Source organism: Sceloporus undulatus, chromosome 1, assembly GCF_019175285.1.
Source record: "Sceloporus undulatus isolate JIND9_A2432 ecotype Alabama chromosome 1, SceUnd_v1.1, whole genome shotgun sequence".
Classification (NCBI taxonomy): Eukaryota; Metazoa; Chordata; class Lepidosauria; order Squamata; family Phrynosomatidae; genus Sceloporus; species Sceloporus undulatus.
Genome location: NC_056522.1, coordinates 146,052,995 through 146,072,064, shown reverse-complemented (window position 1 = coordinate 146,072,064; position 19,070 = coordinate 146,052,995). Strand labels below are relative to the sequence as shown.

Below are 19,070 nucleotides of genomic sequence, written 5' to 3'. Positions count from 1 at the left end.
ATACATTTATACATGTGGACACTCTGTTGATTCATTAACAATCACACACACTTCGTAACAAAAGTCAAATATAGGCTTAAAAGTAGTTTATTTTTCCAGTTAAGTGACTGGTTTAACAAAAGTAAAATTAATCATGCTCAAATTATAAATCAATGCATTCAGACACTAAAAATAAGGATTGAGGTTATACAATGTATACAGTTGCTCTGCAACTAAACAATCAAAACCATCACACTGAAAATTATACATCTCAAATAGCATTCTGAGCTGCATTGTAAGTGTCATATGTTCCTTATTAAAATAGTTAACACAGTAATTGTGTGCTCACTAAGAGGTTGCTGAATATCATCAGATTTTGTGAAAGATAATATGACCTGAAAATATAGCACTAAAAAAAAGAAGAAATTCAAATACTTGGCGGATAGTTAAGAGTGTCAAATAGTGCCAAAAATTATGAACTTTTAAAACAGAAGTCTTTATTCCAAGTCTTAGTGTCATCTCACTGTAGTGTGAGAAATACTTTTAATTCAAATTTTCCTATAACCCTGATTTAGGTATTTGCAGGATGCTTGTAAACAAAGACTGGCTCCATATATCCACTTCAGCTACACTGAGTGAATTTTGACTTTCCTCCCCTCCTTTGATTGACAGACCTGTGTATAATGAGTCTGCTTTTGAAAGTCTCCTGGGTTACAAAAGATACTTGCCAGGAGGCAAAAGGGATTTCCCCATCAAAGTCTTTTCTGTGGATCCTTGCAGATATAATATTTAAGGGCTAAAAAAACCTTCTAAATGCTGTTTTGCACTTATTATTTTTAAGATTCTGTGTTAAAAATACTGTACATAAGTGAACCGTGCAAAATAATGTGCCAGTTTATATTCTAGAGTTTATCAGGCATAGAAACATAAAAAATAGTGTTAAAAGCCAAACTGAACCCATCAGGCTCTGAATGAATGTGTAGTGGCAAACTATTCTTCTAATATACATATCTATTTTAGCAGGAACTTTGAATATGCAGACTTAGCTTTAAAAACTTGCAACAAAACTATCCTGAAACATTCCAGTTTTTCCCCATAAACACTGCAACAGCCTGTATTAAAGAGAGTTTTTAATATAAGCCAATGGATTTGCAGCCAAACATTTGACAAGTTGTCTCAAATGTACCATTTTAGCAAGGTAGTATAAAGGGTGAGATTTGGCATCTCCTCCCCATATATAAATATACCAATTGGTCCTTTCCCCATCTGTTTCAATCTACGCTAGCCGATATATACATAATTTCTGAGTCAGAAATTCAAAGTTCTCTTGATAAATCTAGAGATACAATAGTCACAAAACTTGTGATCAAAGCCAATGTGACCTGGACATTGATATTCTAATCCTATGCTACCAGTGCACATTTTTGGGTAGCATATGCAAAATAAAAACCTGTTACAATATCACAATATACAAACATTAAAAGGACATTGCTATGTTCTGTAATAGTCTATTATCCATTTGGAATTATGAAATCTATTCACAATTATTAACAGTGTTACCTACCACATTTTTGAGTATATTTTAAGTATACAGTGTGAATCCGCAAACAGATATTGAACTGCTTGCAGGACAGTGGTGTATACCTTAATACAGGGAACATTTGGATCAATACCCTACTACACTGCCCCACCACAATGTGCTTTAAAAACAAAAAGTCTGGACACCATGAATTATGGTGTGTTTGTGTTTTTAAAAGGGGACTGTGAATAAAATCCCCCAAACTAAACCATTTCTTGGTTTTATTTACCAGTAGTTGGTAACTAGCATGGTTTTTTGTTACTTTAAAGATGACCGAAGAATGAAGTAACATATATGCCACATGTATATTTAGTATAGAAAAGTATGCCCTCATATCTATAAAGTATGAGGTAAGCAGATTCATGGTTTAAAGCAATTATCTACATCAAATTATTAAAATATTTCTTTTGTAAAACCAAAGGTCTTTCTAACAAGGTTTTTAATAAATAAATATGCAATTACAGTATTCATTTCTTGTAGATCCCATACAAGTATATGTTTCCAGCATTCACACACTGTGAAAAAAGATATTCCCTGCTAGAGTTTATGATCATACATCTCAAGTGGCAGAAATGTTACCCTTTTTGCCTGACGCTAAGTCACCAGCTAGGAGGGCAAAGTATTTGCTGGTTATATTGCAAGTTCTATTTCTACTTAGAAACATTGCTTGATGTTAGGGAGCTGTAGGTTTGCACCCCAGTCTTAAGGCTTCTTCCTCACGGTATGGGGGAGGTAGGCAGGGCTTTACAAAGCTGCCCCTCTGTCCTATGCCTATAAAGCAGGAATGGGGAATCTTTGGCTCTTCCACTCTTTTCATCTACTATTCCCAGGGGCCCTAGCCACCACAACCAATAGTAATGGATAATGGAAGCTATAGACCGTAATATCTGGGGAGAGGAGAGTTCCTCAGCCTGGCCATAAATATTTCCCATCCCTTCTTCTGTATTACAAGGGGACAGGATATTAGAGCATACTAGCTACATTAGGTGCTTGCTCTCCATTAATGGCAGTAGGAAAGTATGAGCAATTTAATCATTGGTTTGTTAAGGTGATCTCAAATAACTTAATTGTTCCTTGTGCAACATGTTTTGCCCCTTGGACTCAGTTTTGCAAATATGTTTGCCTGATGGAGATATCTATCACACTTTAGGAATAGCTACAGTCCATTCAGTGCACTGTAATCATTGAACTTTTTGTGACAGATCTCAGGCTTTTGTGATAATCTTGCCGATTGTCTTGCAAGAGTCCAGTAATATGTGGATAATATTCTGTTCAGACATACCTTCTCTTGTCTATTTTCTTTTATTCTGTAGTCAGTATATGTCTGTGAGAAACATATCATGTGGTGTTACACCATAAGTGCCTGGTTTGGGTGCATTACTGGGACATTAATACAGACTTTTAACTCTCAGTCCTCCCTTCCCAGGCATTTGAAAAGGAATGGATTTCTAATGAGTATTGTGGATTTATGGATTCCAAACACATCTGGCTGAAGAAGAATCTTTGTTGTTAACTGCTTTCCAATACATTGGGGGAGGCTCCTTAGGGACACTTACTAGAATCTTTCTGGTACATCTGTGCGTTTTCACAAAGTAGTCAAGTCCTTCAGAAAACCTCATTTTAACCAATGGATCTGGACAAGGGAGATAAGTAATTGGACACTATGTACAATTTGTCACTAAATTTGTGCCTTCATATTACTGTAGCATACTACAGTACATCAAAGCAGAAGATATTGCCACTGTTAAAATTGAGTTTTCAATGTAGCTACACTGTCCTGCAGTAACTCTCAAGACACTGAATGCAAAGATGTGATATGCATTATAGGCACTGAAATGTAATATATTAATGCAGTCAAGCTATTAATCTCTTAGCTCAGCTAGTCTGCCCAAGGAATGATTTTGTGCACTGAATGAGAAATCATAGTGCCTAGGACACCAAGGAAGTTTTCATGCCAAAATGTATGAAAACAGATTTCATGTTTTTCACAGAACTGGTATCTTGTGTTTTGAAGGCTTTCCAATTATAATATTTGAGGGTTTAATTGCATAAAGTAAACCCTCCCATAGTAAATCAGAAATCTTAAGTTACATCATAAGAATTGCTGTAATGAGTCAATTATTGGTGTATGATTCATACAATATCTTGATGAAACATTTGATTACAGGCAGGAAGCTGTAGCAAAATCTAGGAATGGAATGTCTTTCCATCTATTCAGTCAACAATAAAGTGCACAAATGATACCGGGAAAGCTCCTTTTCGGTTGGGTTCTCCATCAATATGTCCAATCTAGAAAAGACATAACACTGTTTTTAAGAAACAAAGATTGAGGCATGCCTCGAATGGTCATGTTGTAGTCATGTATAATTGCTCAAAAACAATGATTCCCCAGCTATCTAATATAGTTACCATAAAAACAACACTGCTGTATCTGCCATTCGTAACACTGAAAGCTAGTAAGATAATACAATCAGTTGTATGTACCAACTAAAACAATTAAAGTTATTCAGACCCATATAGGCTGAAGTTTAAAAAAAACACAGATGCTGGCAAAACGTCAGGAAGAAACTCTTCTAGAACATGGCCACAGAGCCTGAAAAACCCACAAAAAACTATGGATGCCGGCCATGAAAGCCTTCGACTTCATATTATTATTATTATTATTAACATATCTTTATCTCCCACCCTTTCCCCAAAACTGGGACTTAAAATTCCCAAACTATCCTAGTTCTGAAAATGAAAGTTGAATCTTACTTTAAAAGCAAACATGATTTTATCTTCAAATTTTCACATGCAGAATCCAAAATCTCATTTTTCAATACGATGATTCTCCTTCAGTGCCACAAGTGACACAGAATAAGACAACATAAAGGGTAGGCCTATTTTGTGTTCAGTTACTCTTTTTGTAGAAGTAAACGTTTGTTTAGCTAAATGTTATCCAAGGATAATTTATGGCAAGTAGTACATGTGTGCAGACTGATTATTAAGACTTAACATGTTATTTTTGCATAGCTTGGGGCATATACACTGACATTTTTAGAAAAACTCTCTGAACAGCTGCATCATGACTGTTTTGGAGTTTCCTGAGTTTCCCAAGGAATTAACCTTGTGACGTAGAAAAGAAAGAGTTGCTGTTTGAGAAAAACAAGTCCAGGCTCCCAGTGACATGCAGAACACTGCAGATCTTTGGATCCTGTCCTAATAACCACTCAGCAAGGGTACTCTTATTTCACCAGACCCATATAGATTACTTAGCTGGTGAACTGGCTTCCTATTTGTGGTTTTTATCTGTTTCCTGAGTGGAGGCAGAAGGGATTGTGAGATAAAGAAGTTTATATTTTTCCTTTTTGCAAATTCTGCCCCTCACTCCCAATGCAAAGGAAATAAGTTACAGCAAAACAAGAGATGCTCTCATGCCCTTTGGCTGAAAGCCCTCAGGCACCTAAAATACTAGGCTTTCATTCACCTTTCCCAACAGAAATCCCACTTTCCATCATATTTCTTTGAGTAGTTTAAGTAGTCTTAAAAACTGTTGATTGTTGGAGTTAAGCTCCTATGGCATTTGGCATAAGAATACGCATAACAACATGCATTGTAGCCCTTGACATACTTACCCACCACTCCTGATCTTCCTCACCATCAACTATGATGATATCACCCTCTGAAAAGGTTAGTTCATCTGGGTTATCTGCTACACAGTTGTAAATTGCTTTTACTCTCTTGGGCTTTGTTTTCGACTGAGACAGAGAGAAACAAAAACAAGATCAGACCAACTATGTTGAAAACAGGAGCCAGGTATGTCAGAAATGTGGTTTGCTTTAGTACATCAGCAACTTTCTGCCCTTTGCATTCAAGAAGTCCAGACAGCAGTTACATTACACTGAGTCATATTTAGTTTTGTAACTAAAATGCACCTAGCGGATGGTGGGGTTTGATTCTGTCATGTTTTTGACCTATCCTAAGGAATCTGGGAAGCAAACTGTAAGTTGATTTCTCATTCAATTTAGGTCTTAAAAAGATCTTTCTTGCATCTGAGAGAGCTCAGGGTGGGGCAAACCCAAATCCCCTAGAAATAGCAGAGGGGAAGAGTATTTTGAAAATTCAAGGGGATGCAATGGGGATGTTCCTGAGGCCCCCTCAACTCATGACAATTGCCTTCCCTTGATCTAATGCAAGTACTCTACCTCATTACCATAACCCTTCCCATAATATGTTTTCTTACAAGTATTTAAATGTATTTTATGTCTATTTCACTTGAAACACATGCTAAATTTTGCTACTCACACATCCCAACATGAGTGAAATAATACTTACAAAGCTGCACTTAGTACCTCTGCCTCCTTGCACAAGTCATTTCACTACCAAAAGCCACTGCACATATTTAACAACACTCATAGTAAAGGCACACTTTCTGTGTATATATTCTGTGTACATGCACTCAACCAGTTTCCTGAGTAGTGTACACAGCAAAACAGACATGCATCAGGCTGAAACACTGCTATACATGTTCTTAATCTAAATGGTTCTCAATCTTTTCACAACAGTCAGATACAGATTAGTTTTATTTGGATACACAATGCCCACTGCCAATTTCCTAAGCACTCACAAACATTAATGTCAAGACTCACTAATCAAGTCCTTGCACTCTTATCAAGCTTTTCAAGTCTTCTGTGAACAAACATGTATTTAAGATGTTTATTCTACATATATGGATATATATGAGGAACACGTTAATCATGCATTACTAACCTGTTATGTTTCATGTGTTTTTCTAAAAATAGACAAAAGCCCCATCACTCCTTTAAAGTAAGGAATCATTATTACCCATGTTTTTTTAAAAGAATGACATTAAAGTTATTGGTGCTGTACTACTTAAAATGTAAAAACTTTGGTACTCATGGCTTGAAAAAGCAAAAACATACAGAGCAACATAATTCCTTATAACATGACTTACAGACTCTGGTTGTATGCTTTTTTTAAAAATGCCTTATGTCCTATAAAAATACCACATTTAGAGAAGCTGCAGCACAAAATGTTGGACATTTGTATTTATGACTGAAAAGTTAGCTCACCACTCCTCAAAAACCTAATTATATACACAATGTCTGTTCCCAGATCTTAAGTTTCTATTCTAAACTAGAGGTACTGCTTCAAGTATCTAACTTGTGGCTCATTTCCACAGTAGCCTGGGAAAGAAACAAAGATGGTGAAGTGAGTTATTTAGCTTCATTTAGCTAATGTCCTTTCCTACCAAAGCTTCTGCTAAGGTGATTTACTTAGATCTTTTTAGCAAAAGTAAGCCATTTAGCTTACTGTATATATAGCCTGTCCTTCCATACAATACATACTGTGTTAATTCCATCATGGGAGAGGAATCAGATGGAACTGGATTACTGAAACAGGACCAATGTATTACTGACTCTCTCGGTAAGAGCAATTGTGTAGGCAAGATTTTCAAAGCTTTTCCAACAAACATTGGCTGCGGTTTATAGTTACAACACACCCACACTTTCTCACAGAGTTTTCTGGGAAATCAGCCCAGATCTACAGTGTATGTTCATATTCAAAAGTAGGGCTATAAAGAAAAAAAGAGGACCACTGGAATCTGCATTAGTTCCCCTCACTCCTAGAGTCATCGTATGCTTGTTGTTGTCCTCAAGTTGACCTGGACTCATGGTGACCCTATGGATGAGGTGTCTCCAAGATCCGCCGTCCTCCATTGCTCCGCTCAGGTCCTGCAGGCTCAGGGCCATGGCCTCTCTTGATTGAGTCCAATTATCTGGCATGTGGCCTTCCTCTTTTTTGGCTGCCCTCTACTTTCCCTAGCATTATTGACTTTTCTAATGATTCATGCCTTCTCATGATGTGGCCAAAATGCAACAGCCTCAATTTCCTCATCCTGGCTTCAAGGGAGAGTTCAGGCTTGATCCGTTCTATGACCCATTTGTTTGTCTTTCTCGCTGTCTGCATCTCAAGTGAGTTTATTTTCTTTCTGTCAGCTTTTTTCACTGCCCAGCTCTCATATCTGTACATAGAGATGGGGAATATGATGTCTTGGACGATCCTCACTTTAGTTTTCAGAGTTATATCTTTCCATTTTAGGATCTTGTCTAGTTCCTTCATAGCTGCCCTTCCCAAACCTAGTCTTCTTCTAATTTCTTGACTGCAGTCTCCATTCTGATCAGTGTTTGGGAACTCATTGGTTATTTTGATTTTCTCATTATCTAGGATGACCTCTTGTTGTTTTCTTAATGTTCAATGTTAAACCTAACTTGGCACTTTCCACCTTGACCCTCTTTATTAATTGCTCCAAGTTTCTGTTTGTTTCTGCTAGTAGTATTGTGTCATCTGTGTACCTTAGGTTGCTATACCACATAATGTTTTTATTGTAAATGTGAAGAGCTGTCAAACACAACCTTATAAGAGACTGATGTAGAGTCTTCACTACTTACCATCTGGGACTTCCTTGGCATAGGAGCTGGGGGTTGGATGGGTCCTGAGATGTTTGTAGTTTGTGATCCAGCAATTTCAGATGCTGAGGAAGATTCCCCTGTGATTAAAAGAACATGGTATCAGTCAAAACCGACTTTTAAAATAACAGAAATTACTCCTGTTTTAGCTATCAATCTGCAGCCTCTCTCTTGCATTCCAAACCAAAACAATTTGTAGCTTGTCACAGCTGCTCTATCACAACCCAGGCTGCAGTTCAGCACATACTATCACTATCAGTGATACTGGTACAAAAGTGATACTGGTAAAACTTTATATACTTCCAGGTCCTAAAGAATTAGCACTCCTTGTTTTGGTAATTGCTACTCAGGTTTGTGGTTTGTTTGTTACAGCCCAGAAAATTTTACAATAACTAGTCATTGTTTTCAAGCATCTCCTCAGGGAGGTAAAATACTGCAACTTATTTTCATGGATATCCATTTTCCACTTTCCTGTGGAAACCCAGCCTGGTGAAGGCACTGCATGCAGGTTTTACTATCGAGGATCACAATAAAATTGTTACTTGGCCCCAAATTGCTGTTAAGAGTAGAAAATTAAAATTATAATGTAAAAAATAGGTTACCACTGGACTGCTGTAGAGATCCAGATCCCTTGCTCTTGTTAGTTAAAGTGGATGATTTATCAGTCCTGTTCAGGAGAGAAGCAGGCATTACTACATGTCAGTCCCTTCTATAGTTTACCATTTACTTTTTCACCAAGGACGTTTAAGCCCTGAAAACTATCCTTCTGGTGTTGAGGAATGTTCAACTGAAGACCTTCTATTTCTCCTTAGGATCAGAATCTTTCAGCATCACTGGTGTGTGTGTTTATGTTTGTACAATAAGTGCTCCTTTACTTTTAAGTCCAATTAAAAATATCATGTAGGATGGCAGTCCACCAATAGCAATAGCAAGTACATTTCTATACTGCTTATCAGGGAACTAGCACTTCCTAAGCAGTTTACAATGTGTAAACCAATTGCCCCCAACAAGCTGCATACTCATTTTACTGACCTATGATAGGATGGAAGGCTGAGTGGATCTTGGAGCCCTCCTCTAGGATCGAACTTACAGCATTGTGGCTGCAATACCAGCATTTAACCACTGGCCACCAAGGCAGCGGTCTACAATCTACTAGTAGACTGCTGCCTTATTTCTGCTGCATGGCCAGTTATGGAAATTCTTGCAAAGCATGTGGACTTCACTCTCTACTCCTTACTCCAGGAGCCTCTACTCTGAAGCTGCTATTTCCAAGTGTTGCACTAGGCAGCTCCCTAACTTCTTTTGCTGCAGCTCAGAGGTGGGGCACCTGTGTGGCCAGAAAATGGAGTTAGTCAGCAGCTTTTCTATTTTAGAAACAGGACATATAAGAAACTTTTGGCAAAGGTCATTGTGTTTAGGGATCCTCTTATAGGTTCAAAAAGGTTAAATCAATTTAAGTAATAAAGTTCCCTCATTGGTTATTAACCATTACAACACTCCATAACTGGTGGGAATATTTTTGCTACTGTAAGTAGTGAAACAATAATTTGCATCTAAATATTCTCTAGTGATCTTCAGTATGCCTAACTATATGGCTGTTATATCCTATAAGCTGTGCCCTTATAAGATCACTGATTATCAGTAACACTGAATTTCCAGTTGGTTGTTCCTTCATTTACAAAAGAAGCTATGAATATTGTGCAATTCCAGCGAGGTGTTTTATGAATACTGATCTGCTTTAAATGCATTTTTCGAGTTTAGCCACTATAATATTAAGCTATAGCTTTATTGCATGATAATAAAGTACCAAGAAACAGTAGGTACACCTAAAGTTTCTGTGAGTTATTATTCCAAATAGTTACTAAAAAAACTTTTTGGCGATTCATTTACATATTTTTACTGAATTTTTAAGAGAAAGATGACAAAAAGATGAAGATCAAGTTCAGATTGATATAGATTTAGACTTATTTATTTACGGTCTTTGACCAAAATATAGTTCAGATTACTAATTCCAAATTGTTCTGATGTATTTGTAATAATCTTATGGCCAAAGATTTCATTATATAGGTTCAATATAAAGTGAGCCCTCCACATTCCGTGGAGTTAGAGGTGCAGAAAACACCACCCGTGAAAGTGGAAAAACCACAAATAAAAAAAAATATCAGAGAGAACTTCTCTAGGAATCTCTAGGTTCTCTCCAGCACAGCCCTTTTAGGCCCACAAGGCCCCCCCCCCAAATAGTAGTCATTTCTATTCTAGCGAGGAGGCCAAAAACATGGCAAAAATGCCCCCGTGCTTTCAAGAAGATACACTGGTGGCATTTTAGGGTTAAAAAAATTTTTTTTTGACACCTGGGGGTTCTGCAGACCACACTTTGCCCACTCCTCCTTTAGGAGAATGTTGTTTTCAGTGGGTGTGAGCTTGCTGGAATCTTTTTCAGCTTTTGCCATTATTGCTGTTTCATGGGCTGCTATTTGTAAATCTCATTTAGGGTAAGTGGGGTTAGTTTATACTATTTTCTCTTTTTTCTTTTTTCTTTTTAGTTTATAGAATTTTCTAACACAATCTTTTGATAACTGACATTCAGTTTTGCAGTTACTAATTTTTTACCTTGTATAATGTAGTATTTTTAAACTTGTATAGTGTGGTGTACTGTTTTAATGGTTTTATTGGTTTTAAATATGCTGTTTTTACTTATGATTTAATATAAGTAGTATTTAATTATTTTTTAACTTTTGTAATAAGTGTTTTAGTTCTATATTTTAAAATTATTCTATAGCACCCTGAATCTCACTTTGGTAAAAAAGAGGGATATGAATCCCCCAAATAAATAAATAAATAAATAAATAACCAACAGTCATAGATCTTTAACTAATCTGTATTCAATAAGATTACATGGCCTCTTTAACCCATCTGAAGAGCCAGCATCAGGATCAGGTGAAGGTGGCCTGTTCAGTTTCCAGTCAGGGTGCAAGAAGGAGGATGTTTCCACTCATTTGTGACAATCAGAACCAGGATCCCTGTTGCAAGTCCTTATTGTAGCTTTGCTCATTGGCACAGGGTGGTGGAGGAAATGTCATTCTCCTTGAACCCCAGCGGGAAGTTGATGGGACCTCCTTAGTCCAATCCAACGGCTAGCTGTTTACGTAGCCTTGGAAAGGGGGTTCCAGCTAGGAGATGTTACTTAGTTACTCACATGGAATTAAGTAGACTGATGTACTTAGGCTGATGTAGAATACTGGTAAATGTTTGAAAAAAAACATGCATCAACTACCTGATGATGTCCCTAGGAGGTCTGCCCCACACCCCACCTTCCCCTTGAGAAACACTGAACTCAATAAAGCACAAAGGAAATCCAGCAAAAGGAGTAATCCTTGTCTGCAGAATGTTAAGAAGTAAATGCTGCAAATTACCCAGAAGCAGGCTTCTTCTGAGAAATTCTACTTGGAGGCTGTGGAGGAAGTGGCGGTGGTGTAGGTTTGGTTTGTGGGACAGCTGGCTGTTTCGACTGCTGGTTCAAAGCTTCAAGAATACTGGCTGTCTTTGCAACTGGAGGTGGTGCTGAAGAGAGTATATCTATAAAAATTATCATAAAATAATGTCAGTCAGCGACAAATGCTGGAAATCACTCCAAATAACTCTGGCTGGAATTCTCTAAGGGAATTACAAATGCATAACCTAGCATTATGCATGAACAACTGGTTCATATTCCTGATTCCTACATATTCACTGTTTTAGGGAATAGATAGGGACTGAGAAATTTCCCCAATCTCCATTCACTGAGTAGCAACCACGGTGAGCAACAGAAGTCTATTTCCTTGTTAATTGGGAAGCAAATGACTGATGTTCCCACCCCTTCTTATGCGTGCAATCTCCAGTGTGAGAGAGAGAATTGCAACAGCAAACCTGCTACCTATCACAGTGGAGATCACACAGGCGGAGTTGGGAATGTCAATCTGATGGACGGGGCAACAGATCCCTATTGCTCACAGTGGCTCCTGCCTAGCAAGTGGAGGCTGGGGGAGTTAAGGCTGGGAGATACTACCCAGCTACATGACTACCGTGGTTACATAGCTATATAGCTGATAGAAAATTCATAGAATCATAGAGTTGGAAGAGACCACAATTCTGGCCATTATGACCACATATGCTTGTTCTCAGAAGAAAAAGAAATTGCAAACAATTTCTGAAATATACAGTACATAATTCGTACTTTATATTACAAACAAGGCAGTATAATATGACTGAAGCTACAAACATTTAACATTTTTATATGCACAAGTCCAGTAAACTCAGGGGGAATTCTTCTGCATATACATGTACAGAATTGCACTGTGAGAGCCTGTTCATAAAAGGCCCTGGCATGTTTTACATCCCAGGATGTAACTTTGGGCTCGTGCTTTCAAGCCTCCCAGCCCTTGACAACAGAAAGAATGTTTGCTATCAGTCACTTGAATAAATTAATACTTTTGTAGGGGCAATTCACACATTTCTTCCATTCCAAAAATGGAAATGGACTGCATGGGTATGGACTATTAAACATTCTATGTTTATGTATGCAAATAGTCAATGCCTATTTCTGCATGCCAGCACATGACAAGTTTGAATGTCAGAACTTGGTATAAATTCTACAACTCATTCTGAGGAACAGGAAATGAATTTTCTAAGTGTGCCAGTCTTTAAACTTGGTTTTCTGATATTCCAGCTTGGGCTTTATTATGCAAACTTTCCTCCTCCTATTCATTTAAGGAAACAATTGTGAATGAAACCTTATTCATAAAGATATCTAAATATTTTAAAGTCTAGAATCCTTACATTTCAGTCTTTGTTCCATTTATATCTTTCCTTCTGTGATTGAACTCAGTATGGAGTTCCCCAAAAACCTCCTATCCAGATACTGATTAGACCTACATTTGCTCAGCTTCAGCAAAGTTGTTACCTTCAGACTTTGGACTTTAAATAAAATTATGCAAATTCAAAATGCTCTACCTAGAACAAGAACTAACAAGTTCTTTCACTACTTCTGGCCAATGAAGGTAAATCCTGAGTCTTCTATGCTTTTATAGGTGTTTTGGCAAGCAGTAAATGTATATATTCACATAATTTTCACAGCTGTTCCTTAGCAGTGGCTGTTCAAGTAATCAAATCTATAGTGAGTATCTTTCTGATGAAATGAGAATTGCACAGAAGCCAAATATTTTCTCAGCACAGACTCTTAGAACCTTATACATCCACCTTCAAAATCCACCAACTGAACAAAGAGTGTTCATGTGGACTGTTTCAGGAAGGGGTCTGAGTTAACCTCCTGATTTTTCTACTACAAAAGAACTCCAAGCAAACATCAAGATGACTCTGGAGAGGAAAAATCAATAGATTAATTGAGAAACCATCCTGAAACATTAAAGCAATGCTGTTAGACAAATAGACAGTGTCTTTGGTAGACATACTGGCCTTGATGAAGCTTGACTTAATACCACCAGGTCACTTGTTGTAGTTGTGTTTTTAATGAAAAAAGATTCAGCCATGCATAGTATAACCTCAGAAGTAATCAAGAACAAAGCATACCAGAATTGTCCAGGAATCATTTTTTTTAAAAAACCCACAGTAATTTCATATGATTAAAAACAGCTTTCTAAACTGGTGGGGCAACTGAATCCCTGCTAAGCTACCCTGAGATGTCCATTCCCCAGTAGTGTGCTGAAAGAAGCCATTTATACTCAAACAGCAAGATGGTAAAGCAGCAGGTTCAAAACTACATCCACCAGAAAGGAAGAATCATGGATTGTGGAATGGAAAGTTGAGGCCAACCACGAGTAGATGTAGTAAAAGAAAAGAAAAGAAAGAAGGCAGTGGAAAAGTGCAAACATACTTGTAGATGTTACACGCAATGGTGGAACAGGGGGATGGACAGTTGGTGGATCTGATGAAGACCTTTGCCTGCTTATGCTTTCCATTCCTAAAGAATTTGTCTTCCACAGTGTGTTCGATGAAGGAGTTGTCTGAACAGCACTGCCAAGAAATGAAGACTGAACTAAAAAGAAAGGAAAACACTGCATTATTATTATAATTACTGCTGGCTGTGAAATGAGGACAAAGCAGCACTTTTCCTTAAGTAGATCAGCTGTGATTTGGTGGCACATATACTGCAAATCTGAACATGGACTAGGCCTATAGTCCATTGGCATCTCTTATGTTCATTGTGCAATGGCTGCAGAGTATGACATCAAGAGATTAGCATGTATGAACAAGCCACCACAGACCACATATTGGATGAACACCCTTCCAAAACACATTCCCAGAAAACTGTGGAAAGCCCTTCAAAACAGTATCATTCAGTGCAGCACATGATTAAGCAGTGGATCATCAAGTGCCTTCCTTTAAACAGTGTTTTGCTATAAATCTTATTGCTAAGTTATAGCCATAAATAGCACTGTAACTCATGCCACTTACAGTATCTGATGAAATAGATTAATTGTGTGAGGAAGAAGTTATAATAATTTCCTCTTAACCAAGCCAGTTGGCTGAGACCTTTTTGTCTCTGAAGGTAATGGCAATCATGACCAGTACAACACTCATATCTATTTCCTTTTGTTCAGCTTTTGCCTTCTTCCACCGGCCCTTTCCTTTTCTCTGTTGTAGCCAATAGGGTTTAGCACACAGCAGGCAAGGAAAAGGGAAAATGGCAGGATAGGGAAATACATAGAGGGGAACAGTAACAGCTGCTCCAGCAGGAAACCTAAAGGTCTTGTGATACAGAAACTGGGGCAGGTTTCTGCCTCAGTCTGTAAAACTAATCTTTTCTGACAACTCAACTACAGTCAGTCACAGCTCTGGGGATGAACAGAAGTGAAAGAATAGTTTATAAAAAAAACTCTATAATAGCAGGTAGCAAGAATGGAACTTTTCTTATTTAAGGAAGAGGCAAGAACTACATTTCTATTTCCATGACCTACAAACACTCTCTCACAGAGCCACATGTTTTGCCTTGTCAAGTTCACACCAATGGTGGCATAACACATTACAGAAACAGGGAAGTAACAAAAATTGGGAGGGGGGGGGGGAATTAGCTGAGGTGTGTTTTTCTATTTTGCAATTCCACTTTTAACCCAGCTGCCATCTGTGAAAGAAAATTCTGTTTCTCATGGCAGATAAAACAATTCTATATCAACGTCATGCAAAAAATGGAGGAGACATGCACTGCACTAGCAGAATGGCTATCCCTAAACATCAGGCAAGCATGGGAAAGCATTGGCTCTTCAGGGATTTTGGACTGTTACTTGCCCTTTTGACGAAGATGGGAGGAGGGCCTAAAGTAAGTTGCAGACCAAAATTTCTGGTGGTACTGAGATTCCCTACCACTGTAATACATCTTCAGTCCAAGAAGAGAAAAACACACAGCCATAACATAAAATACAGCATAAAAATTAGAAATACCCCTAGTTCTCCCACAAGCACCACCACTGGCAGGCAATCAGGGGCTGCAATCCTGAATAGCTCAGTATAGTATTGCAGTTCTGTGTAACAGATCTATGGTAGGTCCAGGGGGCAGAAAAATTGGTCACTATGGAAGAATGAAGGAAATACCAGCTTCTGCAGTGACTAATAATTTTTTTATAAGGTTGACTTACATCTGCATTCATTGCTAAAATGATGCCAGTCGATGTCTGTGGCACTTTCCTCCAAGCATGGAAACCAGTGCACTCATAATTACCAGACTTTATTTTACAACACTTGGTACAAAAATATACTCAAAAAGATAGAAAGGAACTTTATGCTGCATTTATAGACTTTAGCTCCCCCTTTGATCTAGTTAATAGAAAACAACTGTGGCAAAAGTTAGCATCCACCGATATTGACAGAAGATTACTTCTTCTAATTAAAATGTTACACTCTGATACATCCCCCAGAGTTAGACTTGGCCCTAATGGATTTCTATCTGATAATATCTCCACAAAAAAGGAGTATGGTAGGCATGTCTTTTGGCTCCCTTTTTATTCAATTTTTATATAAATCATATAATAGAGACTTACGGGGGCCAGAGTACTTTCCAGTTTCCATTATGGAAACTAAACTCTCAGTTCTCCTGTATACTCATGACCTTGTTTTGATTTCTGCCATGTTGATTGGGATGAGGAAACTATTAAACAAGCTGAATGTCTTTTGCTCAAGGGAGCAACTAATTGTCAACCATTCTAAAACTAAAGTTGTAGTTTTTGGGGAAAAGAGGAACTCCTATAGATGGAGAGTGAATACAAAATGTACAGAACAAGAATCTTACTTTAAATATTTGGGTGTAGGCTTTAAATCAAATTTATCTTGGCACACACCTTTTCATTCAGTTAAACTAAAATCTTCCTATTCCAACAGTTCTCTTTTGAGGTTTCATAGATATCAGGGAGGGACCTTTTGAGGTATTCAAGAAGAAGATTGTCCCACAATTATTATATGGTGCAGAAATATGGGGTCAAAACAGTGCCTTTTGCCTAGAACCTATACAGAGCGTTTTTAAATCCCTGCTGGCTGCATACCTGCCTCACTTTTAAGAGCTGAAACAGGTCTAGTTTCTCTGCAGACTGGTGTTCATGTGGCCCTAACCATATACTGGATAAAATTAATTACAATGAGTAACTCTCATTTCCCAAAAATGTTTTCTAGAACACCTACAATCTCCAGCTCAACGTTCCTGGGCAAAGTAGGTAAGTTTTATATATTTTTCTTATGGGATTAATGCAGAGGTTTTACAAATCTATTCTTCAAGCAGAATTAAGCAACAGGTTAAAGAAAAAAAATTATCTTGCCTCCAAATAGAGGGATCTACTCATGCAATCTCATACAGCATCTTCTCCATGGTACCTATTATTCAAAACATTCTTTGGATTGGAGCATTATTTTTTTGATCTTACACTGGCTCCTTTAAGAACTGCATATACAGCCGTGTGATTCAGTGTATGCCGACTGTTTATCTGCAAGGAAGATATAACAAAATTCCTGTGGCCCAAAGGATTTGTATTTGTGAGTCTCAGGAAGTGGGAGACATACAACATTATCTGCTGAAATGCCCTCTATACATATCCCCAGTCCCCAAGACAAAGGTTCATAGGTTACATTCTCCATTCATTCCCTCACAAGTCGCTCACTGCTTGAACAAATTTGTGTACTATTAGTGAGTAACAATGTATATATTATTGAGATGGTGGCAAAATTTGCTTTGGCTTCTATTAAGATAAGAGCTACACATCAAAAACAGTAGTTTTAACAGTAAAGAATTTTATTGTGCTGGTGTTGTTAAAAATGTAAATTTCTTACATTTTTATATTCTTGACACATTTCTGTTTTATCATTTCTATTTTGTATTTGATGCCAAATTTTAAAGTTACATATTCTGCCATTTGGATTTTATTTAAGTAGGTGGAATTGTGACGGCTCATAGCGTTTAGCAATAAAGTTCAGTTCAATTACAGGGCATGACACCTCTTGCATCATAACACATACAATACACAAGGAGATGCCACAGTGCCCCTTTCCATCAGTCTCAGTGGCTCTGGCAGTAACAATTCTGCTGCAGCCAGCTCCTAGGTATTGCTTTGCCTGGACATTCAGATTATCTCCTCCTAATCAATAGCACTGTAACACCCTACAAACAGGATGGAGAAGAAAGAGCCTGCCTTGCTCCATGGGGAGGGAGATGCAGAGAGCACAGAAAACCTTCTTGGGGAAAAAGGTTCCAAGAAAGAAAAAAAAACCTGTGTTGACAAGTAATCATGGGGGAAAGGACAGGACACAAAACAATGTAAAACTGCAACATCTACTGGCTCGTATCAGGCTCTGAACCAGGCCCCCAGCAAGATGCTGTTCTTCCTTCCTAAATACTACCCTGGCACCCACAAAGTGCCCCCCCCTTGCAGCCCCTCAGAAAGTTAACAAGGGAAGCAGGGCAGGCCAATGCTGCCATCCACTGTAATCACCCCAAAAGAACATTGTGCCAGCTGCATAACCTCAATGAGCTTCTGGGAGGAGCCTTGGGGAAGGGTATAAAGGAAGAAAAGGAGTTTTGTGGCACCTTGAAAAATAAACATGTTACAGTCAGGCATCCATATACATGGGTTGTTGTTTTTTTATCCACAGATTCAAGCACCCATGGTTTGCAAATATTTTAAATGTTACTATAATAATAGTCTTTATTTCAGCCAACAGGCCATTAGACATATTTTAAATACTGTATATATACATTCCAAAAAGTATATAAGGGACACCATTTTACTATGCCACTGTATTTAATGGGACTTGAATGTCTATGGATTTTGGTATCTACAGGGGGTCCTGGAACCAAACTCCAGCAGATATCAAGGACCAACTGCAGTTGCACCCCTGCACTCTGTGTCACCCTGTCCAGGGTAGGCTTCTGTTGGTGGGGCTTCTGGGGGCAGCACACATGGCCTCCCTCAGTGCAGCCCCATCCCTCTTTTCATGAGGAAAAGGAGGAAAAGGAGGATACAGCATGAGGGAGAGGGCCCAACCGGGTGTCTCCCCTCTTCTGGGGTGTCACCTGGTATGGGCTGCACCACTGTACCACCCCTAGTGATACCAGCATGTGTTTGTGTGGACTACAGTCCACTTTTCAGATGCATAAAGTACGTATATTTCAGCAGACAAACATTTATGAAGGGCTAATGTGCTCAACGCAACTATGTTTTTTGTTTTCTTTCGAGGTCCATCTTCTTTCCCCTGAATTTCAAATCTCTGCATAGCAATCTAGAGGGGTGCTGCTAAGTGTTAGGAGACAAGAGCTGAACCAGAGTGAAGGATGCCACATGCTTCCTCATTCAGCTCTAAAATTGCCAGAAAAAAAGAGGCAGCTGCTTCCAAGGTACTCCTAACAATCAAGCCCATTTGCAAACATCACAGAGTTGTTCTCTGACCCTGACAGGAGATGGACACATCACGAGGCCTTTGTTTCCCGTCCAGCCCCTTCAAAGACACTAAACGCACAGGGATTTTTTTTTTTAATTTATGAAGCTGGTGCTAGGTAGGTGGAACAATGT

General features: G+C 38.3%; 1 protein-coding gene across 1 annotated transcript in view; it reads right to left on the bottom strand.

Annotated features, from left to right (window-relative positions):
• Positions 1 to 71: 71 nt before the first annotated feature.
• Positions 72 to 19,070, bottom strand: part of ASAP2 (ArfGAP with SH3 domain, ankyrin repeat and PH domain 2) — a 119,073-nt gene continuing 100,074 nt past the window's right edge. The window contains 6 exon segments of the mRNA XM_042446767.1: positions 72 to 3,847; positions 5,173 to 5,295; positions 8,011 to 8,108; positions 8,631 to 8,695; positions 11,442 to 11,604; positions 13,898 to 14,059. Of these exon segments, the coding sequence (XP_042302701.1) occupies positions 3,773 to 3,847; positions 5,173 to 5,295; positions 8,011 to 8,108; positions 8,631 to 8,695; positions 11,442 to 11,604; positions 13,898 to 14,059 (686 nt within the window). The 3' untranslated portion in view covers positions 72 to 3,772.